The sequence below is a fragment of the Scyliorhinus torazame genome, chromosome 7 (assembly GCF_047496885.1).
Source record: "Scyliorhinus torazame isolate Kashiwa2021f chromosome 7, sScyTor2.1, whole genome shotgun sequence".
In the NCBI taxonomy this organism is placed as follows: domain Eukaryota; kingdom Metazoa; phylum Chordata; class Chondrichthyes; order Carcharhiniformes; family Scyliorhinidae; genus Scyliorhinus; species Scyliorhinus torazame.
Window position 1 is genome coordinate 219,939,283 of NC_092713.1, and position 23,589 is coordinate 219,962,871.

The following is a 23,589-nucleotide window of genomic DNA, read 5'->3' on the forward strand; positions in this document are numbered from 1 at the left end:
ATAGCACGAGGGTTAGATTCTGGCCTTGGGTGACTGTGTGGAGTTTGCATGTTCTCTAGTGTCTACGTGGGTTCCCTCCAGGTACTCAGGTTTCCTCCCGCAGTCCAAAGATGTGCAGGTTAGGAAGAGTTACGGTGGATAGGGTGGGGAAGTGGACTTAGGTTGGGTGCTCTTTCTGAGGGTCAGTGCAGACTCGATGGGTTGAATGGCCTCCTTCTGTACTGTAGGAATTCTATGGAAACTCAATGACCAGGAGATTAATTTGACCTGGCTGCCCTTGCTTTTTAGGTTTACTCTAATCCCATTCCCTGCATTGATTTTTATTCTTTCAAATATGATCTCACCCTTTTAGGACAGTCTGCCTCAATATTAACTTGTGGCAAAACAGTTTCTATTCTAATAACCTTTTTGTAAATAAAATATCTCACTAGCCCCTGCTTGTGATAATCTCAAGGCTACAGGCTCACTTTTTTTCGGGATGTGATCCACTGGAGAAGCTAGCAAATTCCCCTAAAGGTGGTGGTGAGCCACATTCTTGAATCACTGCAGTTAGTGTGGTGTAGTGGAATGGCGTTCCAGGATTTTGGCCCTGTAACAGTGAAGGAACAATGATATAGTTTATGCCAGGATGGTATATGGTTTTGAAGGGAACAGTTGGAGGTGTTCCCACCCTCTTCTGCCCTTGTCCTTCTAGTGGTAGAGGTCGTGGGTTTGGAAGGTGGAAAACTTATGCAGTGCTTCTTGTAGATGGTACACACTGTTGCCACTGTATGCTGGTGGTGAGGGAGTGAATGTTTAATGTTGCAGATGGGGTGCCAAGCAGACTACTTTGCCCCGAATGGTTTCATGCCTCGTGTTCTTGGAGCTGCACTCATCAGGCATGTGAAGAGTAAAGGAATATACCGTTTTTAGGATATACGTTCCTGAAAACCACTACTTAAGTCAAAATATGTTTTCCCAGTCGCATGTATGTAACATCAGGAGGTACGTGTCCAACCTTAGATTTTCAGCCTTAATATGTAACACAAATACCCATACCAGCCTCTCCGAACAGGCGCCAGATTGTGGCGACTAGGGGCTTTTCACAGTAACTTCATTGAAGCCTACTCATGACAATAAGCAATTTTCATTTCATTTTTTTCAAATATGAAATGCACCTTATTTAGAAGTCAAAAATAAACAAGTCACAAAACAATTAACACTCACCATCAAGATGGGAAGGAGTTAATTGAGATTGAAGGAGGGGGGGGGGGGTTCTTCTGTTTCGTTTGTTGGCACCTGTACACCTTGAACAGCTTGGCGAATTGCAGGTTTGAAGAATGCTCAAATGGATTGTTGCACTTTGTGCTTTTGCTTGGTACAATTTCCTGTAGCAGTGGATGACCCTCTTAATCTCTGCTGATCTTCAGACTTCTATAAGAAGGATCATTATCTTTGAAAAATTTTAGTCCTCCTTCGATGAGGTTGAAAGCTTCAGAAAACTGTCGCAATATTAGTTGCTCGATGATGCTTCTTCCTCATCACCTGATGGAGCTTACTCCTGCTAAAGGTGCAACAGCTCCTTGTTGGTCAGTTCTTCCACCGTGGGATTCAGGCACCTTCTCAATATTATATTGGTCCACTTGAAAAGAAGTCCTACCTGGTTGATCATATTCACTATGTCTTGCTCAATAGATTCAATTAGCTCATTGAAACCTGAAGTCATTAACGGCTTCAGGGAAGACTTTGCACCTTTTTCCAACGATTTTGCCTCCTCCGAAGCATTAGCAATGTTAGTTGCATATAATCAGATGTCCTCCTTGGTGAGCTGTGTAAAAGTGCCAAGTAGATAGCAAACCTTGAATGTGGCAATAACACCTTAATCTATTGGTTGGATCAAGGATGTCACATCTTCAGGGAGGTATTCTACAGACTTCTATGGAGAGGGAGTTGAGGTTCAAAGAATGTTCTGGGACATTGTTACTTGTCAAAAGTAACAAAAGCTTTATGAAAGATGTTTTCTGGGCACAATATTTCTTGGCAGCTGAATAAAAATGCACTGAAAACCACTTGAAACACAAGTTCATTGGCACTCAGGGTTTCTTATTCGACGGCCAAATTATTGGAAGATGTCCCCTGCCGTAACTCTTTGCTCTTGGACTTTGAGTGGTCACCACAAACAGAGGTTGAGCAGAGTCACCTTCTGCATTGTCATTCAATAACAAAGTCAATCAATCTTAAGTTGGCTTGAATCCTGGTGCAGTTTTTGCAGTTTAAATAAATGTCCTGCCGGGCAGTCTCTTCCAAAAGAAATAAAAAGGGCCCATCTAATTCACTTTGAAGATGTGCTGTGGTGTGTCGCCTCCCCTAGTGATGTCCTTCAATTCGGCAAGGTAATTACTGGGCACTATGTTGTCCGCACACTCCGCTGAAACACTCATCCTGATTTGCGCACACCATACCATCCCTCAAATGTGTCAAATCAACCATAGCTTGCAATGCAAATTTTGATAGTAGTACAACTCTGACCTTCTGGCTATTTCAGGCTAATTAAACCCAACCTATCCTTGCATCATCAGCCTGTTAACAGGCATGTTCCATGATCCACACTCTCGATCATTCTATATTTGCGAATATGTTGCATCTAGTACAGATAATCTTCGTGGCTATAAGAACAAGAGCACTTTGGGCCACTAGCCTTTACCTTATCTTTATTCTTCTTGTTGGTGTACACAGTTATTAGTGTAAGCTCAAGTGAACTCGCATGTCATCATGTCACAGCACTTTTAATTTTGTTCCAAAGTAATGATATGCCTCTTTGTTTTTTGGAGGGAGTCCTGATCGCTTAATGCACCTTTACGAGCCATCTTGCAGGCTTTTCTCACATATTATAGGGTAAAATAATGAAGCAAATTAAAGCAACACCCACTAACATACCAGATTACTTACCTTGAACAATTTGCACATATTCAGAATTTTACAGATTCAGTGTCAGTAACAAAGTTGAACATAGTCATTCTCACTGCAACAGGTTTGGTAGACATGCAACCTGGTGCTATTGGTCAGGTTACTGCTGTTCCACACACTTGCTCAGCTTGGACATAACAGCTATAGCTTTTGCTAAGGACAAGTTGCTTTTAGTATCATGGAACAGATTGCTGCTGATTCCAAGGACTAGATATGTGATGCTATCATAAACCTTCAGCGTCACATTGTCAATGTTGGTTGATGGCTATTTGGCAACATCTTGAGCCATAAAATTGGTCTTCCCAAGTGCTGAAACAAGCACTTTGAGGGAGTGTCTCCATCCATTTACTGCCGAAGATGTTCCTCTACACAGAATGCTGGTGCAGCATGATCGATGTAGAGCAACACTTTGAAGATTTTACACACTTTCACCTTGGATCGCCAGTGGACAAGGCTGAACAGCTTTACGTTGGCTATGTAGGCACCTTTTGTAAATGAAGTGAAGGCATGTGACAGCAAAGAAAAGGATATGCCCAAGAATTCTGGCACCAGAGGGCAACCCTGTTGTTTGATCCCACTGCAGATCTTAAAGGGTTCCGATATTCCTTGCATAAAGGACTAGATTTGTAGTGAAGAGTGTATGGAATATAACATTTGATGAGAATGATGTACATAGTTTCCCAGAAATTTAAAAACTAGGATATTTAAACTATAATCCATTGGGCAACTGGATGAACACCTGGGTGACAAGCAAGCAAAACAAGGTATGCGCAGCTGCATATTTGAGCCAGTTGGAATTAAGGAGATTAGGAAGCTAGTGAGAAGGACAAGACAAATAATTTGCTGATCTAGTTCATCTAAAATAGGCCCTTTTCATCCCAATAAAGATAGTTAAATTGTGGTCCAACTGCTTTATAATGTACTTTGCTTCCATTTTGGCTTACTGTGAACCTCTAGGCATTACAAGCTGGACAGATTGCTCCCGAGTCGAGCAGGGACCGAGTTCCTTGTGAGGTACTTTGCTGGTGCTGTCAGGAGGACTTTAACCTTACTCAGTGGTGTGGGAACCAAGAGGAAACATTAGAGAGGAATACCAGGATGGGAGGGAGTGAAAGCACTAGTACAGTAAGTTAATAGGTAAAGTCAGAGTAAGGAAGAAAGTAATGATATCCAAGTCAGGCTTACTATGCATGTTTGTGAATGCACAAATAAGATTGTGGAGTTGCAGGTGCAGATTGGGTTGTGGAAATATGATGTTGTGGCGATAACAGAAACCTAGCTCAAGGGCAGGACAGGGCGATGTTAAATATTCCTGGGTACGAGGTGTTCAGAAATTATAGGAAAGGAGGAGAGATGTGGTATTGGTTAAGGATAGCATTACTGGAGAATGGCAGGACAGGCTCAAAGGGCTGAATGGCCTCCTCCTGTTCCTATGTCTCTAAATCCAAAGTTCCCTGAATGATATAGGGGATAGAAATTAAGATAAGGAAGAAAAAGTGCACTTATGACAGTCCTGGAGAAAGATAATGTCCGAGAGGACGAAAGGACAGAATCAACTTGGCTAGAGCGGAGGAACAAAAAGGGTCCAATTACATTGCTTGTGTAGTCTATAGACCACCAGCTAATGAGGAGGATGTCAGTGGGGGAACATTTAAAAGACAGGTGATCTAATGTTTAGGACGATGTTAGGAAAGGGTAATAGGAAATTCAAAGCAAAAATATTAACTGGGGGAGAGCAGATATAAATGGAGCAAGAATGGAGCTGTGCCAGTTAGCCTGACATGGAAGGTTGGCAGGAAAAACTGTAGCCGAACAATGGGCTACCTTCAAACTGGAACTGGTCCAGACACAGTCAAGGTATATTAAAAAGGGAAAGGTAGGGCAAGCAACCCTGGTTAGACCCCACTGTGAGCAGTTCTGAGCACCGCATCTTAAGGAGGATATTTTGGCCTTGGAGAGTGCAATGTAGGTTTACAAAAATGAAACCTGGACTACAGGGGTTAAGTTATGAGGATAGGTTACACAGATTAGGTCTGTTTTCGCTAGAATTTAGAAGGTTAAGGGCTAATCTGATCGAAGTTAGTCAAGATATTAACATGAATATAAACACTGGTTGAAGATTCTCAAACAAGGGGGCACAGTCAAAAAATTAGGGCTAGGCCAGTCAGGAGAGCTGTTAGGAAGCACTTCTTCACTCAAAGGGCGGTAGAGGTTTGGAGCTCTCGCCCACAAACAGCTAGAATAGTTGTTAATTTTAAATTGGAGACAGATTTTTGTTAAGCAAAGATATTAATGGGCCAAAGGCAGGTATATGTAGTTAGCCCACAAATCAGTCTTGATCTCATTAAATGGCGGGACAGGCTCAAAGGGCTGAATGGCCTACTCCTGTTCCTATGTTTCTAAATCCAAAGTTCCCTGAATGATACAGGGGATAGAAATTAAGATAAGGAAGAAAAAGTGCACTTATGACAGGTGGCACATAGAAAATACAGTTGAGAACCAATAGGAAGGCAGACGGTTCAGAGGGGAGGTGAAAAAGCACAGAAGTAAAGACGGATTATGAGAAAATACTGGCAGTCAACATAAAGGGGAATCCCAAAGTCTTCTATCATGTAAGGATCCTCCTGTTTAAAACCTGGTTTCCCCCAGGTATTCCCTTATTTTCTGTTATTTTGGCTTATATAATTTTTGTACCTGGACAAAGATTTGCCTATGCCTTTAAGATGGGCTTCACCTTTAATTTACAAATAAAGGGAATCCAGTTGGATGTGCTGACATCGGTGATGACTCATCTTGATGAACTTGCCTGTTGGTCAATGAGCTGTTTACTTTGCCAGGCTTTTAGCTAATAGTCTGTCTCATTGGTGTTTACCAGCCATTCTGGAATGTTCTGCCAAAAACAGGAAGGCTGCATCTGGAGTTTTTAGTTTCAGTTTGAACTCAGAGCTGAAGGAAGTTCTTTGGAGATTTCTTTCTCCCTAAAAAGGGTAGAACTCTCACACACCTCAGCTGGGGATTACCCCAGGTAAACGGTGCAGCCAGCTTTTCCTCTCTATCCAGCCTGAATGTTTAGTTCTGATCAAGAAGCTGGAGGGTAAAAGCCCTGATCTCTCTCTTACCTAATGGACTGTGTGTAAAGGTTTATAGTAAACACCTTTCGCTCTCTACAATCAGATTGACCTGCAAGGAAGGTCAGTCCAGCTAAAGCTGCACGAAGGGCCAGTTGTTTAAAGAACCCTCTTTAACATCTCATATGGGGAACTCAGTTTTACTCAGTAAAGCTCGGGGACATTCTGGTGGAGTTGGAAACAATAAAAATTGCACAAGCCTGAGGTGGATCTTCTGAATGATGGCCCAGGTCAATAAAAGTGAAGGTGACTCCCCAGAGGGAATCCCACAGATTCAGACCGAATGTTCCAGCCCGAAGATCCCAGTTAGCCACCCAACCGGTTGTTCTCAATCACTTTGTATCCTGGAAGGACACTCAGCTAAAAAGGTAACTTCAACGTTCAAAATAAGGACACTTTGCTTGTGTTTAGGTGGAGGGTGGGACAGTAAAAGCGGGGGGTAGTGGATTAGCTGGCCATGATGTTATTTTGATTATTGCTTGCCTTATCTCTATTCTTGTTATAAACAGTTGTTGTGTTTCACTTACAAATCTGGTGCCTGTAAGTCATTGGAGCAGTCAAGGGCCAAAGATCTTGGAAATTTTATCCAAATTATAGGTTAATTCACTTGGGACTCTGGGGTCTGTGGGGCAGGAATTGACCTTGAACTGGCCCAGGGTTTTGCAACAATAGGCACATAAATAATGAAAGGCTGGTACGAGTAGTAGGGACAATTGGGGACCCAAAAAGGGAATTTACACATGGAGGCTGGGGGCATGGCTGAGGTATTAAATTAATACTTTGCATTTGCCTTTATCAAGGAGGTAGAGTTGCTGAGCAGGACCTGGCAACAGATGAGGAAACGTTGTCCCTGGAAGGGTTCAAAATTGACAAGGAGGAAGAAACGTTGAATAGACTTTTCAATACTACAAGTTGACAGGGTATCAGGACCAGATGAGATGCATCTAATGGTATAGTAGGAAGACGGAATGGAATTTGCAGGGGTGTTGGCCAATACTTTGAACTGTACCTTGGTACAAGCGACAATAAATCTCAATCTAATCTAATCTTCCAGTCTTTCCAGACTCCGGGAGTGGGGTGCTGCCAGAGGTATGAATGTTCAAATGTTACAAATTAAGTTTGTACGGATAGCCCCAGCAGTTAGAGGCCAGTTTAAAATAAGTGGTGGGCAAGCAGGATAGAATTAGAAAAAAGTGGGTTGATTTGGAAGAGCCAGCAAGGATTTCTAAATGGGAAATATTGCTCAACCAACTTGGAAGTTTTTGGAGGTAACAGAAATGGTCGATGGAGGTAAAGCTGTTGATGTGATGTACATGGACTTTCAGAAGGTATTCGATACAGTGCAACACAGCAGGTTTGAAAAAAAGGGTCCAGCTCATGGAATAAACGGGACAGTAGCAATGTAGATACAAAACTATGATGTATATTAATGATCTAAATTTTGGTGCGCAGGGGACAATTTCAAAGTTTGCAGATGACACAAAACTTGGATGTATTGTAAACTGTGAAGAGAATATAAAACTTCAAAAGGACATACAGTGGTGGTTTGGGCAGAGATATGGAAGATGAATTTCAATACGGAGAAGTGGGGGGGTGATGCATTTTGGTAGGAAGAATATGGAGAGACAATATAAAATAAGGGGTACAATAGCATAGATCATTGAAAGTGGCGGAACAGGTGGGGAGAGCAGTTAATAAAGCATATAGTATTCTGGGATTTATTAATAGGAGCAAGGAGGTTATGCTGAGTTTACAGAAGATACTAGTTAGACCTCAGCTGGAATAGTGGGTATAGTTCTGGGTACCATACTATAGGAAGGATGTGAACGTATTGCAAAGAGTGCAGAAGTGGTTTACAAGAATGTTTCCAGGGTTGAGAAACTTCAGTTATCAGTGGGCTAAGTCAGCTGGCTTATAATGCAGAACAAGACCAGCACTGCGGGTTCAATTCCTGTTCCAGCCTCCCCGAACAGACGCCGGAATATGGCGACTAGGGGCTTTCCACAGTAACTTCATTGAAGCCGACTTGTGACAATAAGCGATTATTATTATTACGAGGCTAGATTGGAGGGATTGGGACTATTCTCCTTGGCGAGAAGAAGGCTACGAGGAGATTTGACAGAGATGTTCAAAATCATGAGGGGGCTGGACAGAGTACATAAGAACATAAGAACTAGGAGCAGGAGTAGGCCATCTGGCCCCTCGAGCCTGCTCCACCATTCAATGAGATCATGGCTGATCTTTTGTGGACTCAGCTCCACTTTCCGGCCCGAACACCATAACCCTTGATCCCTTTATTCTTCAAAAAACTATCTATCTTTATCTTAAAAACATTTAATGAAGGAGCCTCTACTGCTTCACTGGGCAAGGAATTCCATAGATTCACAACCCTTTGGGTGAAGAAGTTCCTCCTAAACGCAGTCCTAAATCTACTTCCCCTTATTTTGAGGCTATGCCCCCTAGTTCTTCTTTCACCAGCCAGTGGAAACAACCTGCCCACATCTATCCTATCTATTCCCTTCATAATTTTATGTTTCTCTAAGATCCCCCCTCATCCTTCTAAATTCCAACGCGTACAGTCCCAGTCTACTCAACCTCTCCTCGTAATCCAACCCCTTCAGCTCTGGGATTAACCTAGTGAATCTCCTCTGCACACCCTCCAGTGCCAGTACGTCCTTTCTCAAGTAAGGAGACCAAAACTGAACACAATACTCCAGGTGTGGCCTCACTAACACCTTATACAATTGCAGCATAACCTCCCTAGTCTTAAACTCCATCCCTCTAGCAATGAAGGACAAAATTCCATTTGCCTTCTTAATCACTTGTTGCACCTGTAAACCAACTTTTTGTGACTTATGCACTAGCACACCCAGGTCTCTGCACAGCAGCATGTTTTAATATTTTATCATTTAAATAATCCCTTTTGCTGTTATTCCTACCAAAATGGATAACCTCACATTTGTCAACATTGTATTCCATCTGCCAGACCCTAGCCCATTCACTTAGCCTATCCAAATCCCTCTGCAAACTTCCAGTATCCTCTGCACTTTTTGCTTTACCACTTATCTTAGTGTCGTCTGCAAACTTGGACACATTGCCCTTGGTCCCCAACTCCAAATCATCTAAGTAAATTGTGAACAGTTGTGGGCCCAACACTGATCCCGAGGGACACCACTAGCTAGTAGGCAAGGAGAAGCGGTTTTCGCTCATAAAAGGATCAAGAACAGATGACAGATTTAAAGCGATTTTCAAAGTAGCAAATGTGATGCGAGAAAAAATCTTTTCACACAATGAGTGGTTAGGGTCTGCAATGCATTGCCTGGAAGTGCGGTGGAGGCAGGTTCAATCAAGGCATTCAAGAACACATCAGGCGATGCCTTGAATAAAAACAATGTGCGGGTGTACAGCGGAATGGGAATTGCACTAAGTTCCGATGCTCGTTTGGAGAGCCAGTGCAGACATGATGGGCCAAATGGCCTTCTTCTGCACCGTAACAATTCTGTGACTCTAATCTCGCAAGGTACTCACCTAGGTAATGAACTTGCCTGGTTCTATTATCCAGAAAAATATTCTGCCTTCTCGTTGCTGGTCATGCAACATACTAATTAAGAAAACAATATGCAATGCATTTTGAGCACTTCCCACATTTTGTATTCCAGTTCAATAGTCCTCCTTCCCATTTTTGATAATTACAACTTTTACCATTGGAAACTTCACCAACAATTTGATCCTGGAGCTTTGTGCAAAGGGCAATCTGTGGTGCTTTCTTGAATGAGGAACATTTATATTTTTTAAATGATTGAAATAGTAACACCAATTAAAATGTTCCTTCTGTCGCTGTAATAATGTATTAGCTAATAAAACCACCTGACTTGTAATTTTTAGAGACACTGAAGTTAACTGCACGACAGTAGCAATTTAACTCATTGTATCTGCGCTTACTAAAATTTCTTCTTTCTATTGTGGTAATGGTGCCTCTTGCCAATCTTACTACTCCCCATCCTTTCCCAATGTCCACGTCCTACCAAAAGATCATGAAAACTAATTTGGCAGGGGGGGGTGGGGTGGAAATCAGGACAGTAAGCCAGCAAGTGTAGAGACAGGATGAGCATGGTACCAGGGTCAGATTGGCTAAGAGGAAGGGTAGGCTGGGGAGATCGAGCTCAGTGGGCCTGGAGGTCTGGAGTGTATCTGCTTCAGTGCATGGAGTATAACAGGTAAGACAGATGCACTTAAAGCCTTGATTCACGCGCAGAGCTTGGATGTGGTTGCTGTAACGGAGACTTGGTTAAAAAAGGGACAGGACTGGCAGCTAACTATTCCAGGATATAGGTATTTTAGGGGAGACAGTTGGGAAGGTAAAAAAGAGGTGGGGGAGTTGCAATGATGGTTAAAGAACATATTGCAGCTGGACAGAGGGAGGACACCATGGAAGAATCAAGTAACGAGGCACTGTGGGTAGAAGTCAGAAACAGGAAGGGGGCAGTCACTCTGATGGCAGTGTACTACAGGCCTCCCAACAGCCCACAGGAAGTTGAAGAACAGATATACAAGCAGATTCTGGATAGATGTATAAATAATATGGTTTTTGTAGTGGGAGACTTTAATTTTCCTCATATTGACTGGAAATCCCTTAGGGCTAGGGGTCTGGATGGTGAGGAATTTGTTAAGTGTGTCCAAGAGCATTTTTTGGAACAATGTGGATAGTCCGACGAGAGAGGGGGCTAATATTGGACCTAGTACTAGGGACTGAGCCCGGCCAGGTAATCAAAGTTGCAGTGGGAGAACATGTGGCGAACAGTGACCACAATTCCGTAAGCTTTCGGATATTCATGGAAGAGGACGAGTGTTGTCCTAGGGTTAAGATGCTAAATTGGGGGAAGGCTAACTACAACAAAATTAGGCAGGACTTGGAGGCTGTTGTTTGGGAGAGGCTGTTTGAGGATAAATCCACATTTGGCATGTGGGAGTCTTTTAAGGAGCAGTTGATGGGAGTGCATGTGCCGGTAAAAAGGAAGGACAGGAAAGGAACGATTCGGGAACCATGGATGACCAGGGAAATTGAGAATCTTGTCAAAAAGAAAAAAGATGCATATGTGAGGTACAGGCAACTAAAAACAGATAAAGCACTTGAGGAATACAAGGAAAGTAGAAAAGAGCTCAAGCAAGGAGTTAGGAAGGCAAAAAGGGCTCACGAAATGTCCTTGGCAAACAGGATTAAGGAGAATCCCAAGGCATTTTTTACATATATTAGGAACAAGAGGGTAGCTATAGAAAGAATTGGTCCACTCAAGGACAAAGGAGGGAAATGTAGAACCAGAGGAAGTAGGTGAGGTTCTTAATGAGTATCTTGCATCGGTATTCACAAAGGAGAGGGACACGTTGATTGGTGGGTCTCAGAGGGATGTGTAAGCACTTTAGAACAGGTCGTTATTACGAGGAAGTGTTAGGTGTTAGGTTAAAAAGCATTAAGGTAGACAAATCCCCAGGGCCAGATGGCATCTATCCCAGATTACTGAGGGAGACAAGAGATGAAATCGCTGGGCAGAAATCTTTGTGTCCTCACTGGCCACAGGTGAGATCCCAGAGGATTGGACGATAGCCAATGTTGTACCATTATTTAAGAGGAGTTGTAAGGATAATCCGGGTAATGATAGGCCAGTGAGCTTGACGTCAGTGATAGTGAAATTGTTGGAAAAGATTCTCAGAGCTAGGATCGATGCACATTTGGAAGTGAATGGTATTATTAGCGACAGACAGCATTGTTTTGTACGAGGGAGGTCATGTTTCACTAATTTGATTGAATTTTTTTGAGGTGACGACAAAAATTATGTTGTCTACATGGACTTTAGTAAAGCATTTGATAAGGTCCCTCATGGCAGGCTGATGCAAAAGATTAGATCACATGATCCTCGTGCTCCTCGAGTGCGATGTGGGAGTTCAGGGACACGTCCACTGTCCCTGGCTCCTTCACATGTAAGAAGTGTGTCCAGTTGCAGCTCCTGTTAGACCGCTTGACGGCTCTGGAGCTGCGGATGGACTCACTTTGGAGCATCCGCGATGCTGAGGACGTCGTGGATAGCACGTTTAGCGAGTTGGTCACACCGCAGGTGAAAGGTACTGAGGGAGATAGAAAATGGGTGACCAAAAGACAGAGCAAGAGTAGGAAGGCAGTGCAGGTGTCCTCTGTGGTCATCTCCCTGCAAAATAGATAGACCGCTTTGGATACTGTTGAGGGAGATGGCTCACCAGGGGAAGGCAGCAGCAGGCAGGTTCATGGCACCGTGGCTGGCTCTGCTGCGCAGCTGGGCAGGAAGAAGAATGGCAGGGCTATAGTGATAGGGGACTCAATTGTAAGGGGAATAGACAGGCGGTTCTGCGGACGCAATCGAGACTCCAGGATGGTATGTTGCCTCCCTGGTGCAAGGGTCAAGGATGTCTCGGAGCGGCTGCAGGACATTCTGTGTTGGGGGGGGGGGGGGAAGAGTGAACAGCCAGCTGTCGTGGTGAACATAGGCACCAACGATATAGGTAAAAAACAGGACGAGGTCCTACAAGCTGAATTTAGGGAGCTGGGAGTTAAACTAAAAAGTAGGACCTCAAAGGTAGTAATTTCAGGATTGCTACCAGTGCCACGAGCTAGTCAGAGTAGGAATATCAGGATAGAGAGGATGAATGCGTGGCTCGAGAGATGGTGCAAGAGGGAGGGATTCAAATTCCTGGGACATTGGAACCGGTTCTGGGGGAGGTGGGACCAGTACAAACCGGACGGTCTGCACCTGGGCAGGACTGGAACCGAAGTCCTGCAGGGGGGGGGGGGTTTGCTAGAGCTGTTGGGGAGAGTTTAAACTAATGTGGCAGGGGGATGGGAACCGATGCAGGAAGTTGGAAGGTAGTAAAACAGGACAGAAATAAAAGGCAGTAAGGGGGAAAGTGTAAGGCAGAGAAGCCATAGTCAAAAATCAAAAAGGGCGACAGTACAAGATACAGTGACTGAGGGGAGCTCAGTGAATAGGACCAGGAATACTAAAAGAAATAAAACGGGAAGTGAAAACATGAATGGTAAGCGACACGGCAGGTTGTTACATGAAGATATGGGTTCAACGACAAGGAAAATTAGGAGAAAGGTTAAGAGGAAATATAACTTAGGAGAGGTTACTGATCGAGGTGTTAAGATTCAGAACAGAGGTAAAAAAGCCAACATAAGTGTACTTTACCTGAATGCTCGTCGTATTCGGAATAAGGTAAATGAGTTGATGGCGCAAATCATCGTGAATGACTATGATTTAGTGGCCATTACTGAAACATGGTTAAAGGATGGTCACGACTGGGAGTTAAATATCCGAGGGTATCAAACTTTTCGGAAGGACAGAGTGGATGGTAAGGGAGGTGGTGTAGCTCTGTTATTTAAGGATGGCATCCGGGCAACAGTAAGGGATGACATCGGTGCTATGGAGGATAAGGTTGACTCCATTTGGGTGAAAATCAGGAATAGTAAGGCAAAAAAGTCACTGATAGGAGTAATCTATAGGCCACCAAATAGTAACATTATGGTGGGGCAGGCAATAAACAAAGAAATAACAGATGCATGTAGAAATGGTACAGCAGTTATCATGGGGGATTTTAATCTACATGTTGATTGGTTTAACCAGGTCGGTCAAGACAGCCTTGAGGAGGAGTTTATAGAATGTATCCGCGATAGTTTCCTAGAACAGTATGTAATGGAACCTACGAGGGAACAAGCGGTCCTAGATCTGGTCCTGTGTAATGAGACAGGATTGATTCAGGATCTCATAGTTAGGGATCCTCTTGGAAGGAGCGATCACAATATGGTGGAATTTAAAATACAGATGGCGGGTGAGAAGGTAAAATCAAGCACTAGTGTTTTGTGCTTAAACAAAGGAGATTACAATGGGATGAGAGAAGAACTAGCTAAGGTAGACTGGGAGCAAAGAGTTTATAGTGCAACAGTTGAGGAACAGTGGAGAACCTTCCAAGTGATTTTTCACAGTGCCCAGCAAAGGTTTATACCAACAAAAAGGAAGGACGGTAAAAAGAGGGAAAATCGACCGTGGAGATCTAAGGAAATAAGGGAGTATCAAATTGAAGGAAAAAACTTACAAAGTAGCAAAGATCAGTGGGAGACTAGAGGACTGGGACATCTTTAGGGGGCAACAGAAAGCTACTAAAAAAGCTGTAAAGAAGAGTAAGATAGATTATGAGAGTAAACTTGCTCAAAATATAAAAACAGATAGTAAAAGTTTCTACAAATACATAAAACAAAAAAGAGTGGCTAAGGTAAATAGTGGTCCTTTAGTGGATGAGAAGGGAGATTTAATAATGGGAGATGAGGAAATGGCTGAGGAACTGAACAGGTTTTTTGGGTCGGTCTTCACAGTGGAAGACACAAATAACATGCCAGTGACTGATGGAAATGAGGCTATGACAGGTGAGGACCTTGAGAGGATTGTTATCACCAAGGAGGTAGTGATGGGCAAGCTAATGGGGCTAAAGGTAGACAAGTCTCCTGGACCTGATGGAATGCATCCCAGAGTGCTAAAAGAGATGGCGAGGGAAATTGCAAATGCACTAGTGATAATTTACCAAAATTCACTAGACTCTGGGGTGGTCCCGGCAGATTGGAAATTAGCAAACGTGACACCACTGTTTAAAAAAGGAGGTAGGCAGAAAGCGGGTAATTATAGGCCAGTGAGCTTAACTTCGGTAGCAGGGAAGATGCTGGAATCTATCATCAAGGAAGAAATAGCGAGGCATCTGGATGGAAATTGTCCCATTGGGCAGACGCAGCATGGGTTCATAAAGGGCAGGTCGTGCCTAACTAATTTAGTGGAATTTTTTGAGGACATTACCAGTGCGGTAGATAACGGGAAGCCAATGGATGTGGTATATCTGGATTTCCAGAAAGCCTTTGACAAGGTGCCACACAAAAGGTTGTTGCATAAGATAAAGATGCATGGCATTAAGGGGAAAGTAGTGGATAGAGGATTGGTTAATTAATAGAAAGCAAAGAGTGGGGATTAATGGGTGTTTCTCTGGTTGGCAATCAGTAGCTAGTGGTGTCCCTCAGGGATCAGTGTTGGGCCCACAACTGTTCACAATTTACATAGATGATTTGGAGTTGGGGACCAAGGGCAATGTGTCCAAGTTTGCAGACGACACTAAGATAAGTGGTAAAGCAAAAAGTGCAGAGGATACTGGAAGTCTGCAGAGGGATTTGGATAGGCTAAGTGAATGGGCTAGGGTCTGGCAGATGGAATACAATGTTGACAAATGGGAGGTTATCCATTTTGGTAGGAATAACAGCAAAAGGGATTATTTAAATTATAAAATATTAAAACTTGCTGCTGTGCAGAGACCTGGGTGTGCTAGTGCATGAGTCACAAAACGTTGGTTTACAGGTGCAACACGTGATTAAGAAGGCAAATGGAATTTTGTCCTTCATTGCTAGAGGGATGGAGTTTAAGACTAGGGAGGTTATGCTGCAATTGTATAAGGTGTTAGTGAGGCCACACCTGGAGTATTGTGTTCAGTTTTGGTCTCCTTACTTGAGAAAGGACGTACTGGCACTGGAGGGTGTGCAGAGGAGATTCACTAGGTTAATCCCAGAGCTGAAGGGGTTGGATTACGAGGAGAGGTTGAGTAGACTGGGACTGTACTCGTTGGAATTTAGAAGGATGAGGGGGGATCTTAGAGAAACATATAAGATTATGAAGGGAATAGATGCGGGCAGGTTGTTTCCACTGGCGGGCGAAAGCAGAACTAGGGGGCATAGCCTCAAAATAAGGGGAAGTAGATTTAGGACTGAGTTTAGGAGGAACCTCCTCACCCAAAGGGTTGTGAATCTATGGAATTCCTTGCCCAGTGAAACAGTAGAGGCTCCTTCATTAAATGTTTTTAAGATAAAGATAGATAGTTTTTTGAAGAATAAAGGGATTAAGGGCTATGGTGTTCGGGCCGGAAAGTGGAGCTGAGTCCACAAAAGATCAGCCATGATCTCATTGAATGGTGGAGCAGGTTCGAGGGGCCAGATGGCCTACTCCTGCTCCTAGTTCTTATGTTCTTATTATGAGGTCAAGGGTGAACTAGCTGGATGGATCCAGAACTGGTTTGGCAAAGAAGACAGAGGTTAGCAGTGGAAGGATGTTTTTCCAAACGGAGGTCTGAAACTAGTGGTGTTCCTCAGGGATCAGTTCTGGAACCTCTGCTCTCTGTAATATATATAAATGACTTGGAAGAAAATGTCTGATTAGCAAGTTTGTGGGTGATAACAAGATTGCAGGATAGTGAAGAAGATTGTCAAAGAATACAACAGGATATAGATCGGCTGCAAAATTGGGCAGAGAAATGGCAGATGGAATTTAACCCGGACAAATGAGAGGTAATGCATTTTGGGAGATCCAATTCAGGAGGGAGCTATAAAATAAATGGCAGAACCATCAGGAGCATAGAGACACAGATCTGGGTGTGTAGGTCCACAGATCCTCAAAAGTGGCAGCATAGGTGGAAATGGTGGTAAATAAAGCATATGGCATGCTTGCCTTCATAGGACGGGGTATCGACTATAAAAGCTCGGAAATTATGCTACAATTATATAGAAAGTTGGTTAGTCCCCATTTGGAATACGGTGTCCAATTCTGGTCACTGGACTACCAGAAGGACACAAGAGGCTTTGGAGAGAGTACAGAAAAGGTTTATCAGGATGTTGCCTGGTAAGGAGAGTATTAGCTGTGAGGAGATTGAAGAAACTGGGATTGTTCTCCCTAGAGAGACGGGCTGAGGGGCGACCCGAAAGATGGTTATAAAATTATTAGGGGTATAGATAGGGTGAACAGTTGGGAGGCTTTTTCCCAGGGCATGAATGACAATTACAAGGGGGCACAAGTTCAAGGTGAGGGGGGGGGGGGGGGGGGGGGGAGAGAAAAGGTTCAGTGACGATGTGTGGGGGAAGTTTTTTTTTATTTTATTTATTTATTTATTTTTTTACACAGAGGGTGGTGGTGGCCTGGAATGCACTGCCAAATGAGGTGGTTGAGGCAGATACGTTAGCGACCTTTAAGACTTATCTGGGATAGACACATGAACAGACGGGATATAGAAGAATACAGGCGGATGGTCTAGATAGGACACGTGATCGGCGCAGGCCGGAGGGCCGAAGGGCCAGTTCCTATGCTGTATTGTTCTTCATTCTCTTTATATCTGACTATTTAGATCATGGTCAGGATGTCCTTCAACTGACTCTAATAACACCCAACACAAGTTACCACCGAGTTCTGCAGGACATTTCAGAACAAATGTATTTTCTACAGTTGTAACATGTTTTCATTTTTACCATCATTTGTAAAAACTGCTGCAATTGTTTACTCAGCACCTTCATCAGAGATACATTATTCACACTTGGGCTCTTCCCTTCATCCCTAGATATACTACCCTCTTTCTATAATTTTATTTGTCATTTATCTATAAAAAGTTTATTTCAGTGTCTTTATCATGAAAACTGTTAGCAATTATAATCTCACTTTCACCTTGTTACCAAATCCTTAACTTTACTCATATGTTTCCTTTCAAATTGCAGAACTGTTTTCATCTATTTATACACCGGACTGTAGACGTCACCCCTTTTTTGACTCATTATATTTAATAGTGATAATCAACCCGATTGATAACTTTCTTGCCAATTTAATTTGGATCCAATCCCTTTTTAACTAGTTCTAACTTATACGCTTCCATCCAGCAAATTTGCCAATAAAACAAGTTTATTTAAGGGCAGCACGATGGCTAGCACTGCTGACTCACGGCGCCGAGGACCAAGGTTCGGTCCCGGCTCTGGGTCACTGTCCGTGTGGAGTTTGCACATTCTCCCAGTGTTTGCGTGGGTCTCGCCTCCACAACCCAAAGATGTGCAGGCTAGGTGGATTGGCCACACTAAATTGCCCCTTAATTGGAAAAAAATGAATTGGGTACTCTAAATTTATTTTAAAAAAGTTTTGTATTTGTTCATAGGATGTAGCCATGTCAGTATTTATTGCCCATCCCTAATTACCCTCAAATGATGTTGATGAGTTATCTTCTTGAACCATTACAGTCCAATTCTATTCTTTCACTGATGGAAAGTGACATGGTCACTAATTTCTCCCAACGGTTTCCCTTATCTTGTGTTGTTTGACCTACTTCATTTCTCAGAAACAAATCAAGCTTGGATGGATGCTAAAAAAGCACTTCCTACTGTAACCTGGTTTCATAGATTATCATAGAATTTACAGTGCAGAAGGAGGCCATTCGGCCCATCGAGTCTGCACCGGCTCTTGGAAAGAGCGTCCTACCCAAGGTCAACACCTCCACCCTATCCCCATAACCCAGTAACCCCACCCAACACTAAGGGCAATTTTGGACACTAAGGGCAATTTATCATGGCCAATCCACCTAACCTGCACATCTTTGGACTGTGGGAGGAAACCAAAGCACCCGGAGGAAACCCACGCACACACGGGGGGGATGTGCAGACTCCGCACAGACAATGACCCAAGCCGGAATCGAACCTGGGACCCTGGAGCTGTGAAGCAATTGTGCTATCCACAATGCTACCGTGCTGCCCCCCTGTAACCTGGTGTTACATTTATTGAGGCCCAGTTGAAATCACCCAATAGTTTGCTCCACTGTTCTTGCACAATTTATTTGAATTGTTCACCACCTGTGATCGCCCTCAGAAAATCTACCGGAATTCTTCCAGAATGTAACTAATAGAGTTAACGAGGGGAACCAGTGGTTGTGGTATATTCGACTTTCAGAAGGCTTTTGTCAAAGTCCCGCATAAAAGATTAGCGTGTAAAATTAAAGTGCATGGGATTAGTGGTAGTGTATTGAGATGGATAGAAAACTGGTTGACAGACAGGAAACAAAGAGTAGGAATTAACAGGTCTTTTTCATATTGACTAGTGGGGTACCGTGAGGGATCGGTGCTAGGACCCCAGCTAGTCACAATATAGACTAGATGAGATTTAGATTTAGATGAGGAAACAAAATATAATACCTCAAAATTTGCAGATGGTGCCAGGTTGGGTGGGAGGGTGAACTGCAAGAAGGATGCAGAGATCCTTCAGTGTGATTTGGACAAGTTGAGTGAGTGGACAAATGAATGGCAGATGCAGTATAATTTGGATAAAAGCAAAATTATCCACTTTGGTAGCAAAAACGAGAAGACAGACTATTATTTGAATGGCCATAAATTAATCATTCGGCCCATCGAGTCTGCACCGGCCCTCACAAAGAGCACCCTACTCAAGCCCACGTATCTACCCTATCCCCGTAATTGCCCAGGGGAAGTTTGTGTTCTGGGCAATTTCAGTGCAAACCTTACCTGGGAACATCTGAAGAGGATTCCCCAGCTTCCCACCCCCTCCTCCCTCACCACCCCTAAATCTGCCCACACCATAGGTTATTTTACCAGCTTGTCGTTAGAATCATGAAAATTCAAATTTGAAAATTAGCAACCTGTTATAATACCTGCATTGGTTTCAACAGAAATAAGTAAACAAGGAGCTGATCTGCCACACTAGCACAGTAGTCTTGTGCCTGGGCAGCAAGTTGAAATTCTACCTCCACATATCTGTGTCAGTGTTGCTTATATAATCATATGTGACTATACACAATTCTTCTTAATCCCCAATATTATTTTGAAGATTCACATAGACCATTCAACCCATCTAAAAATCTAAATTATTGTTACATACCACATTAGGGGCAACACGGTAGCATTGTGGATAGCACAATTGCTTCACAGCTCCAGGGTCACAGGTTCGATTCTGGCTTGGGTCACTGTCTGTGCGGAGTCTGCACATCCTCCCCGTGTGTGCGTGGGTTTCCTCCGGGTGCTCCGGTTTCCTCCCACAGTCCAAAGATGTGCAGGTTAGGTGGATTGGCCATGATAAATTGCCCTTAGTGTCCAAAATTGCCCTTAGTGTTGGGTGGGGTTACTGGGTTATGGGGATAGGGTGGAGGTGTTGACCTTGGGTAGGGTGCTCTTTCCGGGAGCCGGTGCAGACTCGATGGGCCGAATGGCCTCCTTTGCACTGTAAATTCTATAATAAACCCAATTAGGTTTTCACCCAAACTAAAACCTGCCAATTCAAATGTTAATTACTTCACTAAACAGTCATCAAGGGATTCACTGACACAAAATAGTGAAAGTCTGACTTCAGCTGTGTCACCATGGACATGTGCCAAGCATTTTCCAACACGTGGGGAGGGGGGCAATAGGAGGGGAAAAAAGGGGGGAAATATTACTTCAGACTGCCCTTGTCAATTTCACATCAGTAAACCAGGAGTGAAATAATGTGCAGCATATCAAGGAAAGGTAGAAAAACAACGTTAAAGTTTAGTCACAGAAGGACACCCAATCAAACCTTCAAGCTAAAAAATCCTTTTTTGTAAACTTTAGCATTGTTATGCTTAATTGAAAAGCATATTTTTCTGGAGTCCTTTCATGTTTGTGGAAGATAGTCTTCTGTAACCATAGAACCATAATTTATTAAAGCAGAGTGCCTATTGTAAAAGTTTCACAACTTCTTCGAAGTTTTCATTTACCTTTTAGTGGGTCCTGTTCAGCTCTCATGATGTCAATCAATGAACTCTCCAGTGAATGCATGTTTAAAGTGTCATATAATCTAGTTCGATCCTGGAAAAGGAACAGAATTTATCTTTGTTTGCTGACCGCTTCATTACTGCAGACAAATTATGGCAAACAGTAAAGTTACCAGGGGTTTACTTAAAAACACAGGCAGACACTCATTTTTTAAAAAAAATTGTAATTACATTTGGAACTTGCATGAACAATGAATTTTGTACATGATACAACTAACTTTTGAAAGACGGAAGTTAGTTGGGCATTTTCAATTAGTGAGATTCAAGTGAAGTACTAATCCTGCATTATGTAAAAATGCAAAATTAGAAATTATTTATCGACCACACACTATTGCAAAAACAAACAATTGCTATAATTTTAAAACATTTCAGTCAACTTGGCTACAGCCTTAAAGTCCAAAATACAATATTAAAAATTTACTGAGAAAATGTACTTCATAGATATTTACTGACTAAATTGCAGTTAAAAATACTGCTCAATGTGTGCAATTAGAAAATTACAAACTTATACAATGCAAACTGCCCGTTACTTACCAAATTGCATATTTCAGATGATTTCTGAGATAGAATGCAAAATTATTCCAAATCAAAAACCAAAACTAAGGACAGTCCTAAAAGACATTCATAAAGGAAGTTGAAATGTGAAAGCATCCTTGGAGAGTAAACTGTATCAAGGACAAGTTCAGCAAATTTATACAGCAAGATCCGAATGAGTTGAAACCTAGGGGGTTCCGCGCACAAATTAATGTTAAGCAGAACTTCATGAAAGCAGAGAATGTCCCATTCCCCCATTAATGTATGCATTAATGATATGGACTGCCAGAAACAAGATTTAAATGCTAAATTTAAACACAGTAAAGCAGCATTTGTGGAAAATGTCTGAATTCTATTTGCTCACACCTTACAATGGCTTGATCTCGCAGAAGATTTTGCATTGCCAGGGTTAGCTCCATAACCTACTTCTACGTACCGTGTGATCTTCCAATGTGCGTAATTCGCCAATACAGTTAAACACATTTTCATGCTCGTGTGAAATCCCGGAACATCTCCACAGTCTTTGTGGCATCAGATAGGGAAAGAGGCGGGTTAGCATTCAGCAGACTCTTCAGGGTTATTGGTCACCTTAGTTGAAACATACTGCCAGTTCCGTTGTGCAGCATATGGCATTGACCACTCCGCACAAGTTTCCATGGTTGGCTCTTCTGAATCCCGCAAGCGAGGGAATCATGTCTCATCATTGGGTTGACCTCACTCTGACTCTCCTCTTTCGACATCTTATGCAGCCATGTGGGTGACTGCCTTTGACGTCAAGGCAGCATTTGACCAAGTATGACATCAAGGAGAACTAGCAAAGAGTCAATGGGAGTAAGGGGATGGGGAAACTCTCCACTGATTGGAGTCATACCTAGCACAAGCCATCTTCAGCTGCTTCTGAACTTTCCTCCAATAGGTCATCAGAAGTGGAGATGTTCATTGATGATTGCACAATATTCAGCACCATTCACAACTCAAATAGTGAAGCAGTCATACCCATAAGCAGCTAGACATTAGCAACATTAAGGCTTGGGCTGACAAGTGGCAAGTAACATTCACAGCACACAAGTGCCAGACAATGACCTTCTCCAACAAGCGAGAATCCAACCATCTCCTCTTGACATTCAATGACATTACCACCACTGAATCCTCCACGAACATCCTGGAGGTTGCCATTGACCAGAAACTGGACCAACCATATAAATACCATGGCTACAAGAGCAGGTCAGAACCTGGGAATTCTGCAGCAAATAGCTCGCCTCCCGACTCCCCAAAGCCTGGCCACCATCTACAAGGCATTAGGCAAGAGTGTGATGGAATACTCTCCACGTGCTTGGATAAATGCTCTCCAACAGCCCTCGAGCAGCTCGATACCATCCAGCTTGATTGGCATCCCATCCACCACCACCATTCACTCCCTCCACCACTGACACAGTGGCAGCAGTGTGTACCATCAACAAAAAGCAATACAGCAACTAACCAAGGTCCTTTTGATAGCAGTTTCCTTATCAGTTAGAAGGACAAAGGCAGCAAATGCATGGTTACACTGGCTGTAAGTTCTCCTCCAAGCCACAGCATCCTGATTTAGAATTATATCACTGCTCCTTCATTGTCACTGGGTCAAAATCATGGAATTTTCTTCCTAACAGCATGGCAGGTATACCTACACCACATGGATTGCAGTAGTTCAAAGCAGTGGCTCATCAGCACCTCCTCAAGGGCAGGACAGTGGGAGTGCATAGTGGTAATATCACTGGACTGGTAATTCAGAGGCCCAGGCTAATGCTAGGGGACACTGGTTCAAATCCCACCAAATTCAATTAGTAAACTCTGGAATTAAAGCATGTCTCAGCAATGGTCACCAAGGAAATATAGATTGTTGTAAAAACCTATCTAGTTCACTCATGTCCTTTCGAGAAGGAAATCTGCCACCCTTAACCTGGGCCAGCCTATATGTGACTCTAGGTCCAAAATGTGGTTGATTCCTAGCTGCCCTCTGAAATGGCCCAGCCAACACTCAGTTCAAGGGCTTTTATAGAATCACTACACTGCAGAAGGAGGCCATTTGACCCATCGAGCCTGCACTGACCCTCTCACAAAGAACACCTTACCTAGGCCCACAACCCACCCTATCCCTGTAACCCAATAACCCCACCTATCTTTTGAACACAAGTGGCAATTTATCATGGCCAATCCACCTAATCTGCACATTTTTGGGCTGTGGGAGGAAACCGGAGCATCCGGAGGAAACCCAAGCAGACACGGAGAGAACGCACAAAATCCACAGAGACAGTCACCCAAGGCGGGAATTGAACCTGGGTTC

The 23,589-nt window shown here is 43.2% G+C and overlaps 1 protein-coding gene across 2 annotated transcripts in view; it reads right to left on the reverse strand.

The window, feature by feature from the left end:
* The window catches only part of cpeb4b (cytoplasmic polyadenylation element binding protein 4b), a 146,131-nt gene that overhangs the window by 78,592 nt on the left and 43,950 nt on the right, over positions 1 to 23,589 (reverse strand). For both annotated transcript variants that reach the window (XM_072512079.1, XM_072512078.1), the window contains exon 2: positions 20,676 to 20,766. In XM_072512079.1, coding sequence (XP_072368180.1) covers positions 20,676 to 20,766 — 91 coding nt within the window. The remainder of the gene's footprint in view (positions 1 to 20,675; positions 20,767 to 23,589) is intronic.